The following is a 23,767-nucleotide window of genomic DNA, read 5'->3' as shown; positions in this document are numbered from 1 at the left end:
AAGGAATACACCCGGACGGTGAACATGGAGACTCTCGACAAAGGAGATGTAACAAACTACAAGGAGAGGTTTGAAACCATGGACTTAAGCAAATGTGAGGGGACACAGAAAATACAAGTTGAGGGTGTTACGAGTGGATATGTCAAATCCAACAAGGATCTCTTTGAATCCACGCCTATGTATGCAATGCAAGATAGCTCTGGCCATTACCACGAGGTGAAAACGGTGAGGCGCGAAGAGATCGTGAAGGGAGACGTGCGGAGCTGCAGGTGGATGTTCGAGACGCGTCCTATCGACGAGTTTGACGAGAGCGTCGATAAGTTTCAGATCATAAAAGGCATATCGAAACAGGAGATTGAGTCGGGGGACGTGAAGACGGCCAAGTGGCTCTTTGAAACCCAGCCGCTCGACGGCATCAAATTCTTCAGCAATTTTGAAGACGAACAGCACAAAGCAAAGGAAGACATGCAGATCGAGAAGGGAGACGTGAAAACGTGCAGGTGGCTCTTTGAGACGCAGCCCATGGACGTGCTCCACGAAAGGGAGAAGAGCGAGACAGACGTGATGAAGGAAGTGCAAAAGGGTGACGTCAAAACGTGCACGTGGCTCTTTGAGACCCAGACGCTGGATAACATCCGTGACCACACAGAGTCAGAGACCGAGACTATCCTGAAGACCTGCACCGTGAAGCAGGAGGACGTGCATGGGAAGGACGTGCGCCTGGCTCGCTTCCTCTTCGAAACTGAGAACCTCGAGAACCTCACGGGCGACGACGTTGCCGGATCCTTCAGGAGAGTCACGGAAATCGACATCCAGTCCGGCGACGTGTCCAGGATGAAGTTCATCTTCGAGAATCGTTCCACTGACATCATGAGCTCCACCTCCGAGCAGACGATGCTGAAGCTGAAGACGGAAAAGGCGGAGGACATCCAGAAAGGAAACGTGGTCAACTGTACCTGGATGTTTGAGAATCAGTCGATCGATGCCATCCGCGACAAAGAAGCGGAGGCGAGGGAAAGCCGCACGGTGACAGACGTGCAGGGAGGCAACGTTGACAAAGGCCGGTTCATCTTTGAGACATACTCTCTTGATCAAATTCAACAGGAGTCCACCGATATTTCAAAACTCACCAGCACCATCCGGGAGGAGATAGAGAGGGGCGACGTAAGGAACTACACCATGATGTTTGAGACACAGCCACTCTATGCCATCTGTGACAAAGATGGCCACTACCATGAAGTAACCACCGTTACCAAGGAAGAAATCATGAGAGGAGATGTAGTCGGGGCTCGGTGGTTGTTCGAAACCAAGCCTCTGGATTCAATCAGAGATTCAGAGGAGGTCTATGTAATTAAAGCAGTGACTGAGGAAGGCATAGAGAAAGGAGACGTTAGCTCTGCCAGGTGGAGGTTTGAGACCCAGCCTCTGGACGAGATTGCAGAGGACATGAAAGTGAGATCCAAAATGGTGGATGACATCAAAGGCGGCGACGTTAAGACAAACAAGCAACGTTTCGAGACCGACGAGACGTCTCACAAGTACGTCAGGACGGTCAGCGTGAGTGAAATACAAAAGGGAGACGTGAGGTCGGCCACATGGATGTTCGAAACACGCACGATGGATCAGATCCACTGCGAAGGCGCCGAGTACGATGACATGGAGAAAGTGACAAAAGAGGAGGTGATGAAAGGGGACGTCAAGCAGTCAGTGTGGCTCTTTGAGAAGCAGCCTCTGGACACGATCAAAGAGACAGAGGGAACAGACTGCACGGTCCAGAGAGAGGAGATCCCCAAAGCCAACGTGAAGACGACAACTTGGCAGTTTGAAACAAACGGCCACCAATTTAACGAGACGAGCAACGTGGAGAAGACTGAAATAATTGGCAAAAGCATAAAAGAGACACTCGAGGAGCTTTACTGTCGGAAAATGGTGGATTCGCAGGGAATACTCATTGAGGCAGATGAGATAGGCGACATCAGAATGGCCAAATATAAGCTGCTGAACCAGGAGGCGCCACAGATCCAAAAGGAGGAAGTCATCAGGGGGGATTTAAATAACATCATGGTGAACCTCCTCAACCGGCGGGACGCTGCAGAAAAGGGCATTACTGTTGACGAGGAGGAGAGGGGCAACATCACCACCACCGTGAAGCAGCTGTTCCACCAGGAGAAAGGAACCAACATGGAGAAGGAGGAGATTATCCGGGGGGACATTCAAGAGGCCATAAGCAACCTGCTCAAGGAGGAGGGCTCCTCCAGGCGCGGCATTCTCATCCAAGAGAACGAGAAGGGCGACGTGCGGATGACCATCTACTCCCTGCTGAATAAAGACCAGGGAGTCAGCCAGGAGAAAGAGGACGTCGTGCAGGGCAGCAACGTCGTCAACAGAACACTGCACAGGCTCCTGTCCAACACGGACGCAGAGAAGTCGACAAAGATCCGGGTGGCAGACACGGAGAGAGGCAACGTGAGCTTTTATTCCACCTGCATCGAGTCTGGAGCGTTGGATTACCTCAAACAACTTCAGTACGACGACGAGGCACAAGAGGGGAAGACGGAGAAAGAGTGCATCATCGGCGGGGACGTTGAAGAGACCAAGAGCATCCTCAGGAAGAACCAGCACCAGATCGGACGCACGGTGGCCGAGGACGACATCGTGCCCGGCGACGTGCACAACACAGTCCAGGTGTTCATGACGGAGCCCGCCGTCACCTACAGGAACCTGGAGAAGAGAGACATCGTCAAAGGGGACCTGAGGGCGACCCTGCATTCGCTGACGCAGGCTGCCAATCAGGCGGTGGTGGTGGAGAAGGAGGAGGTGGTCAAGGGAGACATCCCCACGACGCTGAGGTCTCTGGAGGAGGCCCAGCATCAGGCCAAGGAGCTGGAGAAGCCAGAGATCGTCCGAGGAGACATCTCCATGACACTGAGGTCTCTGGAGGAGGCACAGCATCAGGCCAAGGAGCTGGAGAAGCCAGAGATTGTCCGAGGAGACATCAGGGGCGCGCTGGAGTCGCTGGAGAAATCCACCGCGACCAAAGCGGAAGCGACCGTGGACGATTTGGTTCCGGGAGACATCAAGAGCACCCTGAAATCCCTGGAGGAGTGCACGCAAGCGGTGAAAGGCATGGACAAGGAGGAAATTGTCAAGGGAGACATTTACACGGCCATGCAGAATTTACACGAGGTGTCGACTGAGAGAAAGGCTTACCAGCATCAGGCGAGTGAGCAGGGCGATGTCAGGGGCACCATCCAGATATTACTGGAACCCTCTACCTCCCCGAGGATGCAACGCCGGGGGAGCATGGAAGGAGACGTGAAAACCTCCATAAAGTCGCTCTACGAGGGACAGGAGACATCGCAAATGGAGAAAGAGGAAGTTTTAAAGGGTGACGTTCAAGGCACAATCAAGTGCCTAATGCAGAAAAAGCAATATTCAAATCCAAAGCGCATGTATGGTCACAAGAAGGCAAAGGTGCCTGCGAGGAATCCATTACCCCCGAAGCAAGTGGAGCAAAGCAAAGCAAAGCAAGTGGAGCATGAAAGCACACATGCGACTAAGAATGAGAGTGTAACAGTCAATCCGGCCCCCGCTGTGCGAAACCTCCCTCAGGGTGCTGAGTCACAGTGGCACGCGCAGCAGAGGTGCACAGAGAGCAAAGTGGTGAGAATGAACATAACCCAGGAGGAGCATGCTGCGCTCACTGCAGTCAAAACAGAAAACACACCCGAGGCCCCAGAGCAGCCCAACACCAAAGAGCAGAGTGTGAAACAGAAAACGCCACCCCCGCAGAAAGCACAGACACCTAAGCCCGCAATCATGAAACAGAAGCAGACGAGCAATAACGAACACATGGAGACGAAAGTGGTCGACGCGAACGCGACAAAAGAGGCGCAGAGCACGTCACAGATGCACGTTTCCTCTGCCACGCAAGGCCATGAGTCCATGCTCACGAAGAAGAAACAGGCTAGCAATAATGAGCAATTGGAGAAAAAAGTGATGAATATGAACGCGACAAAAGAGGCGCACGGCGCATCACAGATGCATGTCTCCTCCGCCAACCAAAGCCATGATTCCATGATCACGAAGAAGAAACAGGCTAGCAATAATGAGCAATTGGAGAAAAAAGTGATGAATATGAACGCGACAAAAGAGGCGCACGGCGCATCACAGATGCATGTCTCCTCCGCCAACCAAAGCCATGAGTCCATGATCACGAAGAAGTTTAGCACTAACGAGCAAACAGAAAATAAAGTGATTCATGTGAACGCGACAAAAGAGGCTCACGGCGCATCACAGATGCATGTCTCCTCCACCAACCAAAGCCATGAGTCCATGATCACAAAGAAGAAACAGGCTAGCAATAACGAGCACACAGAAAATAAAGTGACTAATGTGAACGCGGCAAAAGAGGCGCACGGCACATCACAGATGCATGTTTCCTCAACCAAGCAAAGCCACGAGATGAAGACAATCAGGCAGGTGCAAACCACGGTAATGGAGCAGACTGTCGCGCACAATGAAAGTGTGATGACGTCTGAGCACATGGCGGCCTCCCAGAAGCAAAGCATCTCGGCGGTCACTGGAGACAAGGGCGCCACCGCTGCGCAAAATCTAAACATCAAACACATCAAGAGTGTCAACCGTAACCTCGACATGAAAGGGAAAGGCGGCATCATGACCAAAAAGGGGAAGCCAGAGATTCACTTCCCCCCACCTCCGCCCACCTCGCCCCCTCCGCGCTCCGAGTCCGAGTTTTCCCTTCCACCGCCTCCGTCGCCCGTGGTGGAGAGCCCTCTGCCCCCCGTCCTGAGGCAAGACAATGACCTCCCCCCTCCATCCCCACCCCCGCCGCCGCCCCCCGTCGAGCCTGAGGTGGAGTTTTTCCCCCCTCCTCCACCGCCAGATTTCCTCCCCCCGCCTCCCTCACAGCAGGAGCTCAACGCCATGCCTCAGCCTCCGTCCGACAAGCCGGGCAAACCCGTCAGCAGGCCCATGTTCAAAGTCCCCATAAAGCCACCTGAGCCAGCCAAGCAGCCGATACAGGTTAAACCCAAATGGCAGAAAAAACAACCCACACCTCCACCTCCTCCCCCTCTTGCAGAGCCAGTGGCCGTGTCAACTGATATTAAAGAGGACACTTCAGTCCAGGGAGTGAAAAGGGAAGTGACTAAACAGGCAGACAGTCTGCTTCAGTCGGAATCGCGTTCAATGGCGGCGGCTGTGACAAAAATACCATCGGCGGCACAGACTCGGCAAGACGAAATGCCACAGCCACGCAAAAAACCTTTTGCCTTCAAACTGCCCCCACCTGAGGATGTCGCTGCGCCGAAGCCGAAAGCATATGCTCGCAAATTCAAAACCCCCCTCATGCTTGCAGAGGAGAGATACCGTCTACAGAGGGTGGAAAGTGAGGAAAAAGAGAAAAATATAGTTATTACTCCCACTTCTCCTCCGCCTGCTAATATGCAAGCGCATGCACCATCCTTCATCACCAGTGCTGAGCCGTCTGCAGCGCAGACAGCTGAGAGAGAAGAGACTGCAGCAGCAGCCGCACAAATTATGGTTGAAAAATCTAAAATCATTACCAAAGACACAATATCAGCACAAGAGACATCAGCAAAGAAAACCGCCCCCAACCTCCCTTTGAGCAAGCCTTTGATCTCTGTGGTAAATAGAAAATCAGCCCCCGGATCACCAAATATTAACTTAGATAATAAAAAGCACTTGGCCAGCGAGCACTCTGCTTCAGTTTGCACAGAAAAAGCGCTCGCCTCCTCCGATAACATCGCAACCAGTCAAACGATGTCTCTGGATGGGAGTCACGGTGCCTCTGTCTCGGTCGCAGAGGCTTGCCGTGAGGCCTCCTCCGTGACTAAATTCCAGTCAAGTTCCAGGGTGGTCACTTCCGTGGTGACTGAGCAGCAGCAGGTTGCTGTGAAATCAAGCTCCAAGTCTCTCACTACCACACAGAGTGCTGTCCAGGGAAATGTAAATCTCCAAAGTCAGCCTGCGGTCACAGTGAAAGCAGAGGAGCAGAGGAATATTAATGTGGCTCTCACCCAGGAGGGGAAAAAGGCTCCCTCCCAGCCCACTAAAATTCCAAAGGTTACTCCGAGTTTCAAGGTGAAAACCTTCAAGATGCCAACAGAGAAAACACAGGAGAAATGTGATACTGAGGGACAAAAGGAGACTGTGAAAAGTGAATTAGATTTACAGCTGGGCAGTGATAATATTTCACAGACAAGTGAAACGAGAGGCGTTCAGGAAAGCAGCCAGGTGACCTTGACGAGGAGTGAGGTGAAAAGGGACCTGAAAGAAAAAGAGGAGAAACGTCATATAATGGCTCCGCCGATGAAGGGAGCTAAATTGGAGGTGCAGGTGAAAAACACAAAGAAGATGTCAAAGACAGAAAATGACGTAAAGCAGACCTCTTCAATTAACGTAATGCCTAAAGACTCAAAGACAATGCCTACGGTGGCTCCTCAAGGACAGGGCCACGTGTCTGTCTCGCTCGGTCAGCAGAGCGTGAAGGCAGAGCACAGTCAAAGGCACGAGGAGCTGATAGTGGCGGAGAGCATGGTTCAGCACAGTTCCCACAAGCAGGAAACGGTCCAGATGCACAAACAGAAGGTGACGGTTTCAAACCAGCAGCAAAAAGCAACGGAGACTACCAAAATGCAGGCAATGGCGGGAAAACCTAAAGGTGAGCCCGAGGAGGGATTGATGAGAGACACCGGCAAACAACACACCCATGTAGAAGGAGCACAGCTTATTGTGGAAACCACAGTCACAGAGAAATCCCAATTAATGCAAATGCTCGTCGTTCAAATAAAAGAGCTTCAGGGCACTCCGAGCAAAATTGACTCAAATGCTGTCAGGACGATTATTGTTGAGCTCCCTGACTGGATGATGGGGCAAGAGGAGAGAAGTAATTTGAGCCAAATTGCTCTTCTGCAAAGTAAGAAAAAGTTAAAAGAGATGCTCGTCTATTTGAGGAATATCGCTCAGACAAAGCTCACTTCTTTCGAAGAAAGTGCAACAGCCATGGCACAAACGCAAGACAAAGAGGTGTTGCTCCCAGTCGCACCACCGCCCACAACGCCGCCGTTGCTCCCAAAACCTGACAAAAAAGCATTCAGCGGCTCCTCCGCCAATAAGATATCTAAAATAAGCATTGGCTCAGCTAGGGTGGAGACGCAGAAGAAGCAGGTTGAGGAGAGAAAGACTTGTCACGAGGAGCTGAGCGAGGCCACAAACATCGAACAGAGGGTGTCCTCCCCACTGATGAGCATCCGCACCCCGTCGCCCACCTTCATCAGCATCGAGTCGGTGAGGAGGTTGGACTCCCCTCTCTGCGTGACCCCCTCCCCTCCGCCCTACAGGTCCGTGGGCACACCTCCCCCGCCCCCCCGCAAGACCTACACCCCTATGTCTCACTTCAGCCGCGCCACGCCCTCTCCCACCATGAGCCGCCGAACCACCGTGCCGAAACCCCCACAGGTCGCGACCCCTCCGCCTCCCATGCCCGTGCCGGTCGAGTTTTTTGCAGAGCTGGCTGCCGAAAGGGAGCTGTCGTCCCCGATGAGTGACACGGAAATCAACATGGAGGCCTCAGGCTCTGAGCAGGACATGATGGACGTGTCAGAAATGGTGGACTCCATGAAGAGCGTCAGAGATAAGAAGTCCTTCTTTGAGGAGGCCCAGAGGGCAGAGGTCAACCGGATGTACATGAGAAAGGACCCTATCGACATACCGGAGCGACTCAGTGCCGAACTAGAAGAGGTGCCAGAAACGGTGCACGTAGATTTGCTGAAGGAAGATCTCCCCAGGGTCGACCTGTCGAGGCTGGTCAACCGATTCGAATCCCCGAAACCGAAGGTTTACACCCGGAAAGACCCTATCGTGATTTCCGAGCGGCTCGAGGGAGACGCGGACGATGAAGAGGAAGAGGAGGCGGAACCCAAAGCTCCGAAGGGCGAGGACATCACCACGTTCAACGTGAGAGCCATAAAGGACGTGTTCGAGACGGGAGAGCACGGCTCCCAGGCCGCCCGCGAGCTGCGGGAGCAGATCGAGAGACGGGAGTCGTCCGAACCGACGACGACGGGGCACTCGGAAACGACGTCCGTCACGGAGCATTTCTCCGGCGTGGACGACCACGGAAACTTCTTCCAGGGGGTGATGAGTGAGAGCGGCAGCCACGCCGAGAGCTCTGCGCTCCTCCGCGGGAACCCTCCGTCGTACGCCGACGTGGTGAAGGGGAGTGACCTGGTGCCCCCGGGGCCGGACGCCTCCGCCGAAGACCTGCTGAGGAGCTTCCAGCAGTCGTGGGCCGAGAGCCAGGGCGTGTTCCAGAACCTGGGCTTCAGCCAGGTCACGTCGGAGCAGAGGACGACGTCGTCGCATCTCGTCACAACGTCACACCGCCAGCAGGAGTCTGTCGTGACGGGTAAACGGCGTGCAGCATGAGGAATCTAACTGAGTGACGGTGTGTTTAACATGATTATTGTGTGTGTGCGTCAACTACACGTTTGCGAACTATACGAATATCAGCTGCACTTTGGACACACAAACGCATGCACACACACACACACACACACACACACACACACACACACACACACACTGTTGTTGCTACTGTCTTCGAAAACGTACTAATCCTTCTGCTATCCTAGTAGATTTCATTATACTTGTTTAGTGTCTTCTCTTCAACCCAACATTTGTATTAAAGTTTTTTTCTTTCTCTTACCTAATCCGGCCTAAAGCCTGAATTGTCCTTCAGTTGTGCCCAGTGTCAAACACCGAAAATAGCTAATACACAAGCTCACGACGGGTCACACTGTGATGCTTTGTGAGCCTGTGGTTCTGCTAGTTTTGGTGAGTGACACTGTACTGCAAATATAAATCCGACATAACTCTAATCCCTGAATCACTTCCTGATTGTAATTCGGACTAAAAAGGATTAAACAAGCATTTATCATGTGAGGACCAGGAAAATTATCCTCACAATGTCTGTTTCCAAACTTTCACTATAGTTGTGGGGACGTTTGACCCTCAGTCACAAGTGTACTATACGCACACACACACACACACACACACACACACACACACACACACACACAAGAATAATTTTTTTCTTTAAAGTATGCGTATGCATAAGGTGCTTCATTTTCTTTCATGATCTTCTCATCGACTTTTCTTTATTTAAAACATTTATTTCAATAGCTGCTTATATCTGCCTAAGTAGTATTATACAATCTTCCAAGACTATAAACACAGTATACTCGTTAATCCCTTGTAATGTGTGGTGTGAGGCTTGGTGTCAACAAGGATTAACAACATATTGCTCTAATTTTGTAATGCTTGGTTGCGTGTGTGACATTATTGTTTTTTTCTTGGAACAGACTGTTGACTTGATTCCCATGGGGGAGCACTCAAACTTTGGATGCATGCCAGGATTAGGCATCAAGGGGGCTTTAACAAGGTTTTCCCTAGAAAAGAAGGTGGGGTGGGGGGGTTAATATGTTGTTCTCTAAGAAAGCACAAAAGCCTTTTTTCCCACAGGCTCTCAGATTGTAATCGTTCATATTGTTGTCAAATTGGGGGAATTAACCAACTGTTCATCAAAAAGTGGGCTTCAAAAACCAGGGCATTAGAAACAATATGGCATTATATATTTGTAATAGTTATTTTTTAGAAGTAGACATCGGCCCCTTATTTATTCAGATGATGCCAATTATATTTCTTATGTTCCCTTCATAAACAGCAGTGGCATTATACTTAAGAACATTCAAATGGGTTCCACCGACAATCTGCATTGCTAAGTGTGCTGGTAGATAATTCTAACTGTTTCATTATAACAGCATGTTGAGTTCAAGGAAAATGATTGCATTTCAAGAAGAGACAATGCTGTGCGGTGTGCCACCATATTAATTTGCTGAATCATTGCTCTCATCTTTGACATAATAAGTTCTAAAAGAGAGTTCATAACAAACAACAAATTGACATGTATATGTCTTATCTTCCATAGCAGAAAATCAGAGTTCCAGAGTCCGAAATGTGCACGGTGTGCCGGAAGAGGGTGTACCCCATGGAATCGCTGATCGCAGACAAACAAAACTTCCATAAAACCTGCTTCCGCTGTGAGCACTGCAAAGGCACACTAAGGTAAAACTATTTCACTGCACTGCTATTTTTATTTTACACGTTGTACTGTACTTTAATATAAATCTGTGCTGTTATCTTTCACAGCCTCGGCAACTATGCCTCTCTCCATGGACAGATGTACTGCAAGCCACACTACAAACAACTATTCAAGTCCAAAGGCAATTACGACGAAGGATTTGGACAGAAACCACACAAAGAGTTATGGAACACTAAGAACCAGCAGAACCCGAGTGAAAAGTCAAAAATAAAATCACCAGCACTCGAAAAGAAAGTTATGGATTCCAGAAGTCCCACTGCTCAGAGCAGCGCCGTCCCAACGAAGGGAGATACATCAGCTGTACATGACAATGAAACGGGCAAATCCCAACAGCCCAGTAAGGTTTCTGCCATGTGGCCGCCACAAATGGACTCCGCAAAGAAACCATTCAGCATGGAAGAGGAATTGATGTTGGCTAAACCTGCATGGCCCCCTCAGGAGAGTCCGGCACAGAAGGATGTAGACGAAGCTCAACGTCAGCCTGTCGAGCCTACAGCAAAAGAGAAAGATAGTCCAGCAGCCAAAGCAGTGAATGGTGTCCAGGAACATGTCCCAGTGCAGGAGAGCCCTGCTGTCGTGGATAATGTGAAGCCCAAGGAGACTGAAGCAGTTGAGGCACCAGCTAATGTCCCTCCTCCCCCTGAAAAGCCCAAAGAGTCAAACCGTGTCATGAAAGTGGACAGCAAATCAGATGCAGAAGGAAAACCAAAAGAGAAAAGCGCTGCCAATGGCGCCGGCACAACAGAGAGTGCAGAAAAGACTGAGAAGGCTGAAGTCGATGGAGCAAAGGAGAGAGCAGAAGCGACTGCGAAGGCCAACAGTGCAAAGGAGAGCGCAGAAGCCACTGAGAAAGCTAACGGCAACGGTGTGAAAGACAGTGCAGATGTGACTGCAAAGGCAAACTGTAATGGCGCGCAGGAGAGTTTAGAAGTGACTGGGAAGGCCGAACAAGAAAGTGGAAAAATGCATGAGGAAGTGAAAGTAAACGGGCACAATGGAAGTGCACCGGGTGAGAGTGTGAGCCGGGAGCAATCTCAGAAAGCAAGTGATGAGAGCGTCAACAATGGAGAGCCTGTAAAAGTCACCGTAATAGATGGGGAGACACCAGCAGAGCCGGCTGTGGATGCAAACACAAATAACAACAACAGTAATATGCAGTCACTGCTTGACCGTAAAACACTGCTTCAGGGGCTCGACGAGGTCAAAGGAGATGAAACTCTGCTGCTTTGCTTCTCAGAATCGACGCCAGCAGCGTGCTTTCTGCAAGGTGATCAGCATTACGAGGAATGCAAATGGATGCCAAGTGACGTGCTGCGATTGGCACAAAGGGAGGATGCGTTTGTGCCAGCTGGTGCCAAATCGCCGGAAGCCACAGACTACCACTCAGACACAGACATCTTCACAGAGGGTGCCGAGGGAACGTTCCCCTTTGAAGGCCAGGCCGCCGGGCCAATAACGATTGGCACGTCAAGCTTCCTCGAGGACATATTCGCTGACCTCAGCCTGCGGGGCTCCAGCCTCCTGTCCGATTTGAAGTCAGACATCTTTGGTCAGCCCGTTTCGGAGTCGGGGCTCGGCGACCGCTTGGATTTTGGAACAGAGTTGCAGCAGGGACGCACAGAAACGCCCGGGCGCATCATTTGGGAAATGAACAATGACAGCGATGGTTTTCTTGCAAACGTCAGCACACGAAGAAGGGACAGCGCGTCTCTGTGGACAGAGGATGACGCATCCCTGACCGTGGAGGAACAGATTAAGAGAAACAGATACTATGATGACGACGATGATGACGACACCTACAACTCCTAAATTTTTCTCAGGGCCTGCCTTTTCACACAGCAAAATTGAGTCACTTTAAAAACAAATTATGTAATTTTTTTAACTCTCAGAGCTGATTTTGCTGCACAGCCAGCCATGCAAATTCGTAATTATATTCACACATATATTTTTGTTCATATTCAATTCCACACCGACGTCCATGGAGAGATGAACTCAGCTGATTAATTCAGTTTTTGTACTGAGTTTTAAAATGTTATATTTAGATTTCAGTATCTAGTTTCATTTGAATGTGGTTTGGATGCACCTGGTGTGCAAAGAAGAAGTTAATGAATAGTTTTTTTTGTTTTTTGTTTTATGTTTTCTTGTCTATGTTACATGCATTTCTCAGTTGTTATTTTGTTCTCTGATTTCATTGAAAGTACCAAAGCAGGGCCTAATATGCAATACTGTGTGTGCATTCATTTGAGATGATAATATTGATTCTTTGTCGTTTCTTTTGGGTCTGAATAAAGACTTTTTCTTTCTTTTTTTCCAATCCACCTATGTATCTCTTGACATAAATAAAGCCTTGTAAAGTCTATGTGACGACTTTTTAATCAGTTGGGGGTTATGGCTGCCAGACAGTGGCGGGATAGTTTTGAGGGTTGGGGTTCTATAGTAGAATCGTGTTAAAGTCGTATGCCTGGCTATACACACTTTTCCATGCCACCTTTGTCAGACGGATGCATTTTGATTATTACCGGTACATCCTGCTTGATGGCTTTGGGTATAGGCAAATAAAGCCAAAGGCATAGCCCTATGGACCAGGGGAGATATACTTCCTGAGGCCATCAGGCTGAGTCTCTGGGCCACTGCTACATGCAGTATATATCCCATTTTTTGGGGGAACCCCTTTTGGTGTTAGCATTATGTTATGCTTTAGCTATTTAAAAATAGCAGATCTACAAGCTCATAGCGCGCCACAGAGTGGCGCGCTACAAGCTTGTAGGTCTGCTATTTTTTTTTTATCTAAGAACGACTGACATAGAAACATAGCTTTTTCAGAAAACTGTCATTTTCAAACAGTCATTTTTAGAATCTGATCTCAGGTCTCAGGTCAGAATGGGATGTGTGCACACACACACACACACACACACACACACACACACTGAATGGAGCAAAAGCACCCAATTGACAAACCGCTCAGAATCTGTAGCTCGATCTGTTACTGTTGACAATTCCTGTTTGGGAAGGGGGCCCACTGGGGGTATAAGGGGTTGCACTGATGTGCTCTCAATTATTCAACAATCTTAGCTGTAATGCTGCTAGCAACCTTTTTTTTAATTGGTCTACTTTGGAATTGCTATGATATATAATACATTTTTATGTAGCCTACATTTATATTTTTGGCAACAAGTTCCAAGTGGTTGATAGAACTGTGATCTGAGTTTCCTATTGAGGCTAAGTCCTGCAGACCGGCACAGTTGGTTCCTGCTGCAATCTATGCAGTGGTGTAAAGAAAGTACATTTACTTAAGTATTGTACTTAAGTACAATGTTGAGGTGTTTGTACTTGTATTTCCAATAAAACCTACATTAACCACCACAGACCTACCGTATGTACTGTACTTTTGGCCATTTTTGCTGTTGTTCAAATGGCCACTACCACTGTGTAGTGTGTAGCTATATGTACTGCAATGGTATCAGCATATACATTTTTCAATGGAAGAGTAGGAAAACAAAGTCCAATCACTACAGTATCTCCAAAACGGATTAATTAGCCAGTCATATTAGCCAGTGGTGGACAAAGTACAGATATTCTCCTGGTATAAATATTACTCAGCTGCTAGTGAAACTTGTTCAGTCTGGTCTGGGCTGGCCAAGGCTGGTAATCTCTATCCCGAGGGGGATAGGGGGACAAGGATTACAGGTGTATAATAATAGCCTACAATATCTGGGTACCTACACATCTGTGAGAACTCAATGGCTAAGTTATAGAATATTAAACAACTAAATATGCAAGTATATATGGGTGCAGCCACTCCAGCTTTGTCCGTCCCTCCCTCCCTATTATTTGTCCCTCCCTATGTCTGTCTGTCTGTCTGTCTGTCTGTATGTACAGTATGCATGCATAGGGTACCAACAGGGAGCGCTGTTGCACCACTCACTTCAGACAGGTCTGATTTTCTAGACACTATGATTTATTTGGAGCATACTATAGGGCCTAATGCTCCAAATTGCCTATAGTATAGGCAATCAGCATGTGTCATTAATGTCAATAATTATATGTTCCAAAACTGTTCATTTCCTATTATTAGGTGTGGTGAATTTGTAAGACACAGACCAGCTAATGATGCCTGGACATCACTAAATGTCATGTGCACATACACGCATGCACATGGATAAGTCCTGGTAATAGTGAAACATGATCAGGGTTGGGCACAGAACAGAAAGGCAAGCCAAGACAAAGGCCCATGGGTAATAAATAACTGGGGTCATTGTTAGGGGTTGAGACCCAAGGCAGTGGTCAGACCGTGGACTATCCTGATTGGCCGAGAGCCATATGAACACATGAACGCATGATAGATATAATGCCAGACAAAGAAATATCTGGGCCGGTTGTTCCCCAACTCTCTACCATGTAACTGGACATGCTCCCCGACGGCATGAGGCCGTCGGAACTATGCTGTTTGCTGTGCTGTGTACTCTGAAATAAACATCAAGGAACTGTGGAACATCATCTCGTTGTCTGTCTGCCGTGCACATTTACTCTCCTGTATGGTATTTTAATATACAACAGATGGTGCCGAAACCCGACCTTCATGGTGTCTTTTTGTGCCAGTTAGGAGCAGAACCAGCGGTTTTTTATTCAGTCTAATTATTCAGTCTAATTCGTGAACGGGGAGTTTTTGTGGACGGCGACGAAGAATTTCCAGCGGACCCGACCGTGTGCTTGTCTGCGCAGCGGGGATGATGACGACGACCACCGTGATGAGGAGTGTTGCGCGACGGGGACCGAGGCCAGCCGCCAGATGGGTGGACGGTGGAGCGGCCTGCGAGCAACAGCCAACATCACGCCGGCGTGTGGACAGCGGTCGCGGGCGGCGAGCAGTGAGATGCGGCACAGCGCGGCGGGGCTTTCCATCATCCATGGCCGATTGACCGACCTAAGCTGAGTGCCTTCGTGGACCTGATCAAGGGGTCTGTGATGAAGACGTTCCAGCCTTTTCTTTTCTCTTCGCGAGTGTTCCCAGCTCTGATGGTTCAGAGTTGGGAGGGGGGAGAGAAGAGATGATGACGACGACAGCGGCAGACAGCAGTGAACTTTTTCTCAACTTGGTTTTGGTGTGTTGACATTATAAGATATTCTATTATAGATATTGTTCTGTGTCATATGTGGAGTTGAAGTAATCTTGATAAAATAGCAGCTACGAATAGTTCAGTCTATTAACTACATTATATATTTCTTATATATGTGGGGCTGGAGTAATCTTGATAAAATAGCAACTACGAATAACTTCATATGATCAGTTGAGTGTCTGGACTAGGTTTATTTTTGATGACGACGACAGCAGAGAACAGCAGTGAACTTTTTCTCAGCTGAACGGACATTTCAAAGCAACTAGAAAGAGCGGCATACAGAAAAAGTTTCCTTTGTCATATCAGAGGCGAAGAGGGACAATTCCTTCACTCTGATTACAAATTGTGCGTTGCGTTTGTTTTCAACATGAATTAATAGGCCTCGTGTTGGTATGTTTGCCGTATAATTAGATAAATTGAGTCCTAAGTAGCCTAATTATGAGTCAATGAGGTATTTTCCTAAAGATATCAAGAGATATGTGTTATTATAGTTAAACTCTGGCGTTCAATGTTATTTCTTTTTATCTTTTATGGAATCACCACGGGTGGTTAATGGAATCACCGCGGGTGGTTATGGTCAGGATATGAGTCCGAGGAAGTGACTCAGGGTATTCTGATATTGTGTCTATTTACTATGTACTATAGCATTGGAATAGCAGAGTTTAGTGGTAAACATGTAGGTTATTGCATATCAAAAAGTGCTCTTGTAACAATGGAGCTGCAAGCGGCATGTCTTGTTTAAATGTCAGTTAATTGTACTAATCATTGCCATTATTCATTGTTTGAGATTATTTATTTGTCACAATAGTGATTAAATTACGAGGCAATTGGCAGCCGAAAGTTTACAGTGTTTAAAGAGAGTTTGATTTTACTCTTTGTGGGTCTCTAGGGCTTAAAATGCGATTTTCTTATTTTTCTCTGTTTGTGCGCATAGACGTATGAGTTGAGAGTGGTCTATTGCTTTGTTGAAAGTGATGAGATATTGGTTTTCATGTGGATCTCGAGAAGAGAGGTCCATGTGATATGGTTCATTGTCCTGTAACATTTTTAGCCATAAGAGTTTGAAGTAACACGAAGAGAATTCTCCACTGATCCGAAATTGTATATCTACCCACTGTAATGAAAATCATTTATGGCAAGTAATCTTGAATGTCTGTGTTTGAAAACCATGTTGGGGAACTTCTTATACTGTAATGCTGTTATTTGTGGTGTCTTGAATCTGTAGTGTCCAGCTGAGGGTCAAGGGGGGTATGAGCAACAGTTATGAATATGGACTATACATTTTGTATTCAACAGACTAAGTCTGTTGAAAGGGGGGAATGTGGTGAATTTGTAAGACACAGACCAGCTAATGATGCCTGGACATCACTAAATGTCATGTGCACATACACGCATGCACATGGATAAGTCCTGGTAATAGTGAAACATGATCAGGGTTGGGCACAGAACAGAAAGGCAAGCCAAGACAAAGGCCCATGGGTAATAAATAACTGGGGTCATTGTTAGGGGTTGAGACCCAAGGCAGTGGTCAGACCGTGGACTATCCTGATTGGCCGAGAGCCATATGAACACATGAACGCATGATAGATATAATGCCAGACAAAGAAATATCTGGGCCGGTTGTTCCCCAACTCTCTACCATGTAACTGGACATGCTCCCCGACGGCATGAGGCCGTCGGAACTATGCTGTTTGCTGTGCTGTGTACTCTGAAATAAACATCAAGGAACTGTGGAACATCATCTCGTTGTCTGTCTGCCGTGCACATTTACTCTCCTGTATGGTATTTTAATATACAACAAGGCTCCATCAGAAAACATTGACACACTGAAACTTGTTGCAAAGTCTTGTTGCAAAGTATTTTTCATTGAATAGGCTACTTTATTAACAGTTTGCAAAAAAGTACAGACTAGAGGTAGGCTAAATACATTTATTTATGGCTGGCAGCTGGCTGCCATAAATACAAATATCAGAGCTACAAGGGGGCTACGAAGTTTGCGACACTGTCGTGTGGGTAAACATGTCTCGAGTTGAGTGGCTTTCAAGTTTCAGCCGTGTTTGTTACTTTGTTATCGTTTTGACGCTGCACACATTTCAACATGTTCTTCTAATGGACGAAGAAGACGACTCAATTCTACTTAACGACTTCATGAGTTATTTTCAAGCGACCACTACCGAGTTAATTATGAATGTTATTTATGTAATGTGCATTATTATGAGCTATATGAATTAAGTAGCCTATAAGCCTATATGAATTGCCGTAGTTATATTGGGCTTCAGACGTTGTGAAACAGCTGAGGAAGTGAGACATTACGAGGAAGAAGATAACAAAAGGTGAGAAATGAAACTTTCTTGGCTTAAAACAAATATTGCATTTTAATCTATTAAATAGACCTTTTGTAGGCTACATGCACACATGCATCCAGTAGGCTCATATAGCCAGGTGTTACCAATAAATGTGAACGCAAATAGTCATCATAGGATATCTGTGATACTCATACAGTATCTGTTGTAGCATGCGCGCCACTATCTGCAGCCTTTATGTAACTGTCCCAGCAATGATTGATTGATTGATTGATTGAAATATTTATTAACAGTTTGCAGAATTACAGTACATTTCAAGCACAAACTCAATACAAAGACTTAACTGTGAGTGGACGACCCAATTAAGCCTTACACTTGTTTACAACAGCTATAGGGTCCACATTGTTCAATTCATCAAAACATTTAGAGACAAACAAATAGACACTTCTATGTAGTTAAAGAACAGAACAGGAATTCATACAGGAAGCAAAAAGGGAAAAAATACATATACAGTGAGGGTAAAAGAAAAAAGACAGAGTGTAGGGCGCCTGCACACAACACCATGCGTTGATGCCATGTGTGCATATGTGCAGGCACAATGGGATTTTGTAATTTTCTATTTCTATTTTCTATTCTATTTTATTGCTTACCTTTCGGCAAATACAATATGGGAACATTATAGGTACACATTGTATTTGCATGCCGTGTGTGGTGCCTGGTCTTTAATGCTGTTCAAATTATGACCTGTAGCGTCCTTAAATAAGAGAATATAAAGTAGCTCTCCTAAAATAATCGGCAGAAGGCGCACACGGTATGTTACATGTTGTTGGTTTCTTTGTAAACAGTGTTGTAGTTCCGTCGATTGTTTGTGTACGTCTCATTGTGTTTGTTTACATATAATCCGGAAGTCATGATTGACCGACAACAGTCACAACAAGGACATTCGTAGTTCATATTTCATTGTGTTTAAGAGAATATTTGTATGTTTTGTGTTGCAGTTTTTCACGGTGTCCAATGGGAAATTAAAACTACCTTAAAGATATCAGTTGGAGCGTTGTCATATTTCTGCTGGCTAGGTGCCGCTACACTTTACAATGTATTAGTTAGATTAGATGATGGATATTATAATAATAAAAATCAGTGTCAAGTAGACTTTTAATTGTATCACTCATGCTGTCGCTCTCTCTCTCTCTCCCCCTCTTGGTGCTGATTGGATTGCTCGATCCTTCCGTCCAAGCTGATCCGTGCTGTAGAGAGAGAGAGAGAGAGAGAGAGAGAGAGCGCAGAACACACTACAGCTACAGCAGCTCGCACGCACCAACACGCACGGAGCGTCGGAGCAGCGAGCAGCTACCGTGCGCACACATCCTTCTAAAGGACCAAGGACGGACACGACCACAATTAAGCACCGCAACAACTTCTTCCCCCGGACCACGTAGTGCACAACAACAACAACAGCCGGTAAGGTTCGTCCAGGCAGCGTTGCATGCATGCTGCATGCATTTCTCCTCCGACATGCTGCTTCATGTCTGTCTGCAGAAAGGAGGATGAATGATCGTGGCTATTAATTTAACCACCGGCTTGTTTCTTTGCTGCAGTCGCGTTTAAATGCCGCCGGAGTATATAAACATAAATGTCAGAATCGATCAAATACATCTACGAGAGTCTAAATCTTATATCGGATATACTGTAGTCTGTACTGCCGGAGGATACAATTTCATGCAGGACAAAACGCCCGTATAGTTATTTGGAAGTGAAATTCCATGAGCCATTGACGAGAAGTCATTGGTTATGTGGGTTTTGTATACATGTATGCTGTCTGTATGAATGGAGATGGGGTCATTGGAGTCCCATGGAGAATTTGGACAATATATGCGCTATATATTAGCATATATAAGTGTCACTGCACACACCCTATATTAGTTGCAACTATGCGTGGCTTTGATGGTTATTGGTTGAGTTTTAGTTTGTTTGTATTATTGGCTTTATTGGGATTATTGTTGGGATTTGATTATTGGGATTTTTGGAGTCTTTGTGGTTTATGATTATGATCTATTTAGGCTGTAGGCTATATTTGGTTGTAGTGCTTTCACCAGCATTTCAATGTGAAGTAGCCTATAGCCTTATTGTCAGTGACTCATTTTGAAAATGGATGTTAAGAGACACATGCTTGCTTGGAGAGAGAACGAGTAGTCTAAACCCAGAATAGTGTTAAGTAGCTAGATGAGTGTATTCATTGTGCATTGTATAATAATGCTGCACTTAGCTCCGTATCATGCAAAGTGATTCAGCTGACTCTGCCATAATCCGTGATGACACTTTCCCCCTCCCCTTTTTTTATATATATATATTTTTTGAACTTCCATTCTCTTCCACACCCGAAAGGGAAGCTATATCATTCTCCCAGCATATCAACTCCTGCAGTCAGAATCAGATACTGCCATATAGCCTACTATTGTAAAAGGTGAAAAGGACAGTAACAATTTAGAATTTAGGCATTTAGCAGACGTGCTTAATCCAGAGTGATTCACAGTAGGCAAGAACAACACATATGGTAATGCATCAAATACATAAAAATAGTCGTGATCTGAGAACCTAACATCTTTCAAACAGTGGAATATCTATACGTATTACGTATAATGAAGCTATATGATTATACACTATAGAGTGCTATATGTGTCCATAAAATGCTATCTACATTACATACAGTAAGTTGAGCCTTTGCATACGCCTGTAAGGTCGGCGACGAGTGGAACGTTGTGTGTGCGCGGGGGGGGGGGATGACTTTCCCGGGGTAAGACTCGGTAAGGGTTTTAGTTCTGTATAAGTCGAGAGGTCATAACAACGATTCACAGCCCGGTGTGATGGGCTCGTGTGGGCAGTGTGTGTAAGCCTCCGAAAATCCATTTATTTTGACAGTGCCTTTGGAACGAGAGCCTCGACCACAGAGGAATCTCAGAGGAATCTCCCCCCCGCTTGCTTTCCTTTCCTTTCCTGCAGGACTGATCCTCTCCTTTTCACATTTCTCTTTTCTTCTGTGTATTAGCCTACACATAGTCAGTTGCTTGCTGTCGTATTCCATCAATACTTTGTTTCTTCACTCGGTCTGTTGTCGGGGGAACATTAGCGGAGGAGAAGCCATGCCTCCTCTCCTCCTCCTGTGTGTGCCATCTCACTCTGTCAGCGGTGTCACATGCAGTCCTGATGCCATGGTCGTTAATACTGCTGGCTGGGCCAAATTCTCTCATTTAAGTCTGCGTGGCTGGCCGGCGCCCGGCCAGAAACTGCTATTGTGTGAGAGGGGAAAGAGAAGGGGAAAAAAAGAAAAGAAAAACACTGTTTCGTTTAATTTGAAACACACACAAGAGGACCCCATTCATCTTCCGTGACAAGGAATACAGGGGCTTTAATCTAAATGAGATAATGATGACACACCTTATCAAAACGATAGGCCGATGTGCGGTGTCGGATGACAGTGATGAAGTCAGCCTAGGATCAGAGGCGGCATCGGGAACAGAATAGATTTAATGATGAAGTCAGCCTGGGATCAGAGGTCCGGAACATCGGGAACAGAATAGATTTCATGATGAAGTCAGCCTGGGATCAGAGGTCGGGGAACAATCGGGAACAGAATAGATTTCATGATGAAGTCAGCCTGGGATCAGAGGTCCGGAACATCGGGAACAGAATAGATTTCATGATGAAGTCAGCCTGGGATCAGAGGTCGGGAACAATCGGGAACAGAATATATTTAATCGAACTGAAAAAAGCACGGCACCGTGGCGTCCATTGATCCCAAATGGACGTGGATGTGACGGCTTCCGGCGACAGTCTTATAATTCCTGCCCCTGGCTGGCCTGGCGGAGTGTGTGCGCTCTCGAGTCCACATTCTCATACTCGGTCTCGTCTCGGCCTCGCCCTTACTTTGACTTGGTCTTGACTCGGTCTCGGACCAAGGGACTCAGGACCCCACCGAGTCCACAGCAGTGAGTCACTACAATGCAATGAAATCATGTCATTATGCCCAGATTATGAGGAGCCCATTCACATTGATAGATAAGAAAGCTGTCTGGCACTTATAGACGGTTATCTCGTTGAGTAACGGAGCACAGCTGATGCGCCTGCCTGCTCTTGCAGTGTTTTCTGTACCTATATAAAATGATAAATCGACTACAACACCTTTGAAGCTTATACACACTGTCATAGTGTCCTGTCTGAAGTTATACCTCATTGACTAGCGTGGCTCTTAAAACTCTGTTAGACCGACTCTCTCTCTCTCTCTCCCATTAGAATGTTCCACCGCTGAAGCACTGCGCGTTGCTAATTACACCACAAATGTGCTCGCGTAGCTGCGGTTTAACAATGTTCTATCTATGCTCTTCACACTTCATGAGTGCTGAGTATCTCTCACTGCCGTGCACAGCTGTTTATGCGTTCTGAAAGTGATTACGGTGTTGATGTTTGATCAATCATAATGTTGCTTCTGCCACTGCTTTATGCAACAGACCCCGCAAATTGCCTTGTTGCCCATTATCATTGTAAAATAATAATAATAATACAAATTATACGCCAATGATACGCTTGTTATAGCTATATGCTTACATCTTCATTGCTATATGCTTAATCTACATTCCATTGACACCTTCTTAGCCTCCACGTAATGCATGCAATATCTATGGTAAGGGCTGAAAATAATGATTAATTGGACACATATTAAACGATTACTCGATTAATCGGCTTATGGCATTTATGTAGCTATCACCTTGTAAATTTGATGTTCTGACAGAAAAGACATTTAAGATGAATAATTACGTTATTTATTACATTTTGCTCAGCTACTGATTTAGGCTACTATTGAAATAAAAGACAAATATAATTCAAATAAATCAAAGCCACCATTTACTCCTATTCTGACTATACATTTGATTAAATAATTATCTTTTAAACTCAAATAGGTCATTTTAAAATACATATTCAAGCCATAATATTGTTTTTGATCCTATAATCCTACTGTATGATACAGAGCAGTGGCATATCTACAGTAAGGCGAGGACAGGCCTGTCCAAGTCCATTTCTGCCTGGCCAAAATCCATACACTGAGAAAAAACAGAGGACAAACACCAGACCTGAGAACTATTAGTGGACAGCGGATTGGCCGTTGCGCATATCACCCATATCACCCTCAATCACCCATTGGAATGCAAATGCTGCCTTTCAGCCTTCTTTGAAAACCTTTAGTGCTTCTGATTGTGCGGGGGGGGGGAAGGCGTAGTTTTAGTGGCTTTAACAGTTCCACTGCGTAACCCACGTTCTCCGCTAATTAATCCAATATTCTACGCTGCCTAGATTGTCTTATTACCTTTGGAGCATACGCCGAAGTATTTGCAGCTTTGAACCATGAAAATCCGTCTGGTGGTTTGTTGTTGATGAGAAAAACAGGCCGCAAAACGCCGAAAACGGCAACAGCCTCCACAGCATGTTGTAGTCCAAACTTCCACTTGCATTGGGCTCATTTTCCCAGAAGCCCTAGCGGCCCGCAGAGGATGGCTTGATTTCCGGTTTCGTCATCATAAGCGACGGCCTCGTCACCAGGTCCGGGAGAAATCCGCTCTTTCTTTTTAATAATTTTAAAACGGCGAATTAAACAAATAGCGGGTTTAGCGTATTAAGCAGGGGGGAACACTGGATTAAACTATTTTAAGCCCTCAAGGTGTTTTAATGGTAATGTACAATGGAAACTCCACCTTACCCATACTGCAGGTGATCCTTTTTCTCTAAGATAGGCCTCAGAATTTAGATGTTTTTGAATACCATGTGATTCTGCATAGAGCGCCACCATTGTTATGTGTCATTATGTTGCTTTGCAGTCGCTGCTGTGTATGCGCAACTATCAGCAGATTGTAAGGGAAGACAGAGATGGCTCACTCCTCTTTAGCTTAGTTACATTTATAAGCCCCACCCAGCCTGGGTGGGTGACAGACGTGTGTGTGTAGCCTTGTTTGTTTCATGGGACCGTCAAATGACCTCGTGATCTGAAGCACTTCCGCACAATGTTGTGGTGATGGATCCTTTATTGTAGGACGCATGAGTCCATGTGAATGAAGGGATTACTGGGGGTCCTGGAAGTGACTGAGATTCCA

The 23,767-nt window shown here is 46.5% G+C and overlaps 1 protein-coding gene across 1 annotated transcript in view; it reads left to right on the top strand.

Moving 5' to 3' along the window:
- Positions 1-10,394, top strand: part of LOC308311337 (uncharacterized protein) — a 71,902-nt gene extending 61,508 nt beyond the window's left edge. The window contains 3 exon segments of the mRNA XM_080758019.1: positions 1-8,452; positions 10,034-10,170; positions 10,255-10,394. Coding sequence (XP_080614145.1) covers positions 1-8,452; positions 10,034-10,131 — 8,550 coding nt within the window. The 3' untranslated portion in view covers positions 10,132-10,170; positions 10,255-10,394.
- Positions 10,395-23,767: the final 13,373 nt, after the last annotated feature.

Source organism: Protomyctophum bolini (assembly GCF_963924005.1).
Source record: "Protomyctophum bolini genome assembly, chromosome: 24".
NCBI classification, from domain to species: Eukaryota; Metazoa; Chordata; class Actinopteri; order Myctophiformes; family Myctophidae; genus Protomyctophum; species Protomyctophum bolini.
The sequence above is the reverse complement of the archived record's forward strand: the minus strand, read 5'-3'. Positions and strand labels throughout refer to the sequence as shown.